Source organism: Bubalus kerabau, chromosome X (assembly GCF_029407905.1).
Source record: "Bubalus kerabau isolate K-KA32 ecotype Philippines breed swamp buffalo chromosome X, PCC_UOA_SB_1v2, whole genome shotgun sequence".
Lineage (NCBI taxonomy): Eukaryota > Metazoa > Chordata > Mammalia > Artiodactyla > Bovidae > Bubalus > Bubalus kerabau.
The window spans coordinates 85,559,969-85,565,968 of record NC_073647.1 but is presented as its reverse complement, the minus strand read 5'-3'; the positions used below and the strand labels follow the sequence as shown (position 1 = coordinate 85,565,968).

General features: G+C 36.2%; 1 protein-coding gene across 1 annotated transcript in view; it reads left to right on the top strand.

Moving 5' to 3' along the window:
* The first annotated feature begins 321 nt into the window (after positions 1-321).
* Positions 322-6,000, top strand: part of LOC129640083 (sodium/hydrogen exchanger 2-like) — a 61,270-nt gene continuing 55,591 nt past the window's right edge. The window contains exons 1-3 of the mRNA XM_055565330.1: positions 322-577; positions 3,698-4,161; positions 4,684-4,934. Of these exons, the coding sequence (XP_055421305.1) occupies positions 322-577; positions 3,698-4,161; positions 4,684-4,934 (971 nt within the window). The remainder of the gene's footprint in view (positions 578-3,697; positions 4,162-4,683; positions 4,935-6,000) is intronic.

Here is a 6,000-nt window from a genome sequence, read left to right as displayed (position 1 = left end):
AATAGATTCCTAAGTGGACAGAATACAGTTCCAGCAGTTTTCTTCCCCTGGAATTTAGGACTGGGGGTAAGATCCTTTTCTATGTCAATCAATGAATTTGTTCCTGTTTCCTCCCTTTGCTAGCTCAGGTTCTAATTTCATTCCAGGGCATCACAGCCCAGCATTTCTCTTCTGGGACTCCACGGAGCTGCTGAAATTTTCATTGATCATTAAATACTAGCCAGAAAGACTAAGGGTCAAGGACAGCAAACTGCATTTGTCAGCAGCTGCAGCTGGAAAGGAGATTAAATACTTAAGCAAGCACAGCTGGCAGAGCTGGTGATGGCTCACAGGCTGGGCCTCCTGTTGCCTCTGCTGCTGGGTCAGATCTGCTCCCAGCTTCTGGGAACCTCTGGGAATAGCATGCTGCACTACTGGAACCTGAGGGCAGAAAATGGCAGCTGGGGATCCAAAAGAATTCAGGATAATGTCTCGGTGGCATCTGCTCACACACTCCTCTTCTCCCTGGATTACCAGCATGTGCAGACTCCTTTTGAGATCACACTCTGGATTATGTTAGCCTCTCTGGCAAAGATAGGTAAGTGAGGAATTTCCCGAGGCTTTCCCAGGGAGTTGCCTAATAGGGACAGTGGGACATGGAGTGGGTGGGGGGATCTCAGGGCTTTTCCAGATGTTAAGAAAGGCACCCTTTTCCTAATAGAACAGAGAAAAGCAAACTGGAATATCTGCCTCCTGTTCTCTGCCAAAATGATCTTTATCTTGATAGCTCAAACCTTCTTGCAGTGATCATGTTCAAATGTTGGTGGTCTCCCAGTGGGAGGAGGCAAGAATAGGCCCAGCAAAGGGATTTAGAGTGCAAAGTATCCCAGTTGTTCAAGGATTGAGCAGACAAGGCATAATTTTAAAAGGGAGAGCAGAGAAATCTAATTCTAATTAGATCTGAGTCTTTAAACAGCATTTTTTCCTCACAGAATGCTTGCTATAGTTGCCAGGTAGTAACAAAGTGGGACAAGTCCATTTTATATTTTTTAAAAGATAAGCCTTTATGCTGTTGCTCAGAATTTGAGAGAAAACACAAACTAAGACCAGATCCAGTAAGAAAAGAACTGTTATATTTTAACTATTTCAACTTTACGAACACCCTGAATTTCTAGCTTTATTATTCTCCTAAGGGGATTTATTCCGTTTTTCTTTTTACCTTCTTTAATAATTTATCAGACCTTTGCCTTGATGGAGTTAAAGTATTTATGATAACGTTATCATTTTTCTAGGTTCAGAACAAAAGCAATGTCAGGAAAACTTCAACGTCTATAGAATTTTGTTATTTTAAAATGAATTTCTTCTAAAATAAATCATGTTCAGCATTTCAAAGTTTTATTTAAGTGACTTTATATACTAAAGCTTTACTATTCATGAAATATATTATTTAATGATGATACAAAAAATCCATAGATTCATAGCATGATAGGTTGTCAGAGCTGGAAAAACCCTTAGAAATCATCCTCATCCAACTTTATTTTGTAGATAGGAAATTTGAGGCCCAGGAAGAGAAGATGCTTTGTGAAGTTCAAAAAAATGGAACTAGAATGCTCATTTACATACCTCCTTGATTAGAAGTACATACTGTCTTGGGTGATAATAAAGAACATTTGTGAATTCTTTTAAATTATTAGGGTTAATAATTAAGGTTATTAGGGTGCAGGTTCTTTTAAATTATTTTTGTATTATTAGATATGTTGATTATATTAAATCTTCTAATTAAATTTTAATTTCAGGATGATAGGGCAAAGCGACTTCCCAGTAGTCTTCCATTCCCATTTGTTAAAATAGGAATTTATTGAACCATCACTGACAGATAATTTTTTTCTGTGACCTTGTAAGAGAATGTAAATTTAAAAAGCTAACCAAATAAATAAATAAATTAATTAAAAAAGCCTTCCTTGTAAGCAATCTTTCAACACATATATTTTTTAACACATTTTATGTGTGAAGAATTATATTGGGGCCAGGGGCTACAGTGATGAATAAGGCCCCATCCTTCCCATGAGAAGTTTTCAAATTATTTCAATGCCTAGAGAAAATAAGTGATTCTGTAGAGGATAAAGAAGGACACATCATGGTTTAGTGGAAAGATAAAATTACTATGAGCTATTTAAAATTTACTCAATTTAGGAGCCAGTGCCTGGCACATAGGCAATCAATAAGTATGTGTTAGATAAGTAAAGTACTTCTTTGTCTCATATTTTTCATTTTTAATATGAGAATAACAGTATTTACATTGTTATGCTGGTATGATGGGCTTCCCTGGTGGCTCAGATGATAAAGGGTCTGCCTGCAATGCAGGAGATCTGGGTTAGATCCCTGGGTCAGGAAGATCCCCTGGAGAAGGGAATGACAATACACTCCAGTATTCTTGCCTGGAGAATTCCATGGACAGAGGAACCTGGTGGGCTACAGACCATGAGGTCTAAAGAGTTGGATACAACTGAGTGACTAACACTTTGCTGTTGGTTTGATGAGAGAATCAAATAGAAGCATATAGGTGAAAGCACTTTTGAAAATATTTCGAAATAAACTCTAGCATAGGAACCAACTGGCTTTCTGTTCTAAAATGTGTTTATTATTTATTTGATAAGTATCTGTTGAGCTATTTCTATGTGCTATCAATGTGCTAGGGATTATTGTAAAAACTATGCTCAATCCTTGAGAAAATTGTAGTCAAATTAACTAACAAATGTATTAGAAAAGGATCTCAGCAGTGTATTGGTGAGGACAGGATTAGACAGGAAGGAATGGATTAGCTCAGATGGTCATTAAGGTCCTTTCTATAATAGAGAAGATTGATGATAATTAGAGTAATTTTCTGTAAGCTTCATTGAAGCTAGAGCATGATGATGTGGAATATAATGTGGGCAGAGGAAAAAGAATACAGGATAAAACAAAGAACTGCTGCCATGTAGGTTGCTAGAGATGACTGTATTTCCCTCATGGGAAGAAAGAGTAATATCATTCTATGAGAAACAAACTTTATAATTGGGATTGCATTTTGATAATTCAGTAGTATGCATTTATGTAAGCCCATATATGTCAATCAGACTAAGTGACAGTTTGGGGTAATTATATGAACATTGAGCTAAAAGTCAAGATACCTGTCTGGGCTGTCATCCCACCTCCCCCACATACTTACTGTTCAGCCATGAAAAGTAGCTTCATTTCTTTGGCCTCAGTTTCCTTATAAATAATTATGATTCCTTATGAATGAAGAATCAGTTATGATTACTAAAGCCCTTTTCAACTCTTATTATTCAAATCAGACATTTGAATTATGGTTATCATTTCTATATTTTTGAGTTTCTGATGTCTTTGACTATGATCATGAGAAAAGCAGAAGAACATTGCAAGCTGATAAGTGTGTTGTTTCTATTTTAAAATACATACTCATATTTGAAAATGATTCAGTGGGCATATGAATAAACTTGCTGTTAATTGTGAATATTTTAATTCTATTAGTAAATATTTTCCATTGTAAAGGAAAGTGTCTTCACTCATGCCTCTGCATCTTTATTAAGTCATTATTAAAATGTAAAATGACTGAGAAGCTATTTTCCTGAAATCATAAGACTTGACAAGAAGGCTGACATATAGAGATGATTGATAATAAAGATGTTTACTAGTCTATCTTTTTTCTCTTTTCTAGGATTTCATCTCTATAATAAGATACCCGCAGTTGTACCTGAAAGCTGCCTTTTGATATTTGTAGGTCTCATCATGGGAGGACTAATTTACAGTTTAAATGACAAATCCCCACCAGTCATGAACAGTGATATATTTTTCTTGTATTTACTTCCACCAATAGTCCTTGATGCAGGATATTTTATGCCCAGTCGGCCATTTTTTGAAAACATAGAAACCATTCTGTTGTATGCTGTAGTTGGAACAATGTGGAATGCATTTGGAATAGGCCTTTCCCTCTATGGCATATGTCAGGTGAAGCTCTTCAACCTTAAAGATGTGTCATTGCTCCATAACCTTTGGTTTGGTAGTTTGATTGCTGCAGTAGATCCTGTGGCTGTACTCTCCGTATTTGAAGAAATTCATGTGAATGAAAAGCTTCACATTTTGGTGTTTGGAGAATCCCTCCTTAATGATGCTGTTACTGTTGTAAGTATCCCAGACACGAGTTCTCATGGTAATTAATTAGGTTCCCTTATGCTCACCCTTGAAATTTAAATAATAATTTAATTCTGGTTTAGACCATGATTCAGCAATTTAGTCCTAGGAATAAGGTTATGAATTTAGATAATATGATTTACTCACCATTAATATGTTTTCAAAAATAAAAATACTTCTTTGATACTATACTAACCTTTATCAGTTTATTAAGAGAAAATTAGGGTATGCCTTCTAGAGGTCACAGTCTTCCTAGTCATGTTACAAGAATATTTTAGCCATGAAGGATATATTCACAGCCCATCAGACAATTTTCAAACAGAATCATGCATAATTTAATACTGATCTGTAGAAATATCTTTTGATATAAGGAAGCTTTCTAGGAACTCATATTGGGAAGGAAATGGGGAGTTGAAGAACTTCAAAGTTGAGAAATTTCAAATTATAAGGGCATAAATTGAGACCTTTCTGATTGGTAAATTCACTCTAATCTTTTTTTTTTTTTTAATACAGGTGCTCTATAAGCTGTTCAAATCTTTCTCTGAAATGCCATCTATCAAATCATTGGACATTTTGGCTGGGATAGGAAAGTTTTTTTTGGTTGGAATAGGAGGCATTTTCATTGGGCTCTTGTTTGGCATGATTGCTGCCTTTACCACACGCTTTACCAAGACCATCCGGGTCATCGAACCTCTCTTTGTCTTCTTATACAGTTATCTCTCCTACCTGACAGCTGAAATGTTCCATCTCTCAGGTATTGTGGCGTAAGTATCTGGACAAGTCTTTGATCTATTGAATTTCTTTTAGGAATTGTTTCTTATTTTCCACTAGAAATCTAGGAAACTGCATTTCCTAAATATGGAAGGTGACTCTCCATTTATGTTCTTCAAGGATTTCCTGTTACCTCTAATAGTCACTTAGTCATAGGACTGCAAGTGTTATTGTTGTCAAGCTCATGGACTCCCTGTAGAGATTAAATGGCTACATCTCAACTACCCTGCCTGTGTTGGGATTGCGGGTCAGTATGACTTTCATTGCATAACAAAAATGCTGAGAATTTGGCGTGAGGCTACCTAGAGCACTCCTCTCTTTGCAGGGGAGAATAATTCGCCTAATGGATTAGTGTATCTAAATCCAGTAACATTCCAGTGGTAAGTACTTAGATAGCACACTATATAAATAAACTTGGCATTAGCTCTTGTATAGATGGATTTTCTGCCATAACAAATAACTTTATGACTTGTTTTGTAAACCATATGGCATATGCTACATTTTTCTCTTCTCTATCACTGGCATTTAACCAATGATGATAGTACCTCATATCTAGCTTATAAGGCTAAATGCCCATATGGTAAGTATTAACACCTAAATGCTTTTGTGTTAGGGTTTAGATAGATCACTCCATTCTGTGTTTTTAAAAGAAATGGAATGCATTATCTTTTTCAAATGACACATGTTTTCTGAAAGCTCAAAGAGAAAAAGAAAAAAGAAAAGATTGATTTTTTTTTAATTTTATTTTTTAAACTTTACATAATTGTATTAGTTTTGCCAAATATCAAAATGAATCCGCCACAGGTATACATGTGTTCCCCATCCTGAACCCTCCTCCCTCCTCCCTCCCCATTCCATCCCTCTGGGTCGTCCCAGTGCACCAGCCCCAAGCATCCAGTATCGTGCATCGAACCTGGACAGGCAACTCATTTAATACATGATATTTTATATGTTTCAATGCCATTCTCCCAAATCTTCCCACCCTCTCCCTCTCTCTCAGAGTCCATAAGACTGTTCTATACATCAGTGTCTCCTTTGCTGTCTCGTACACAGGGTTAT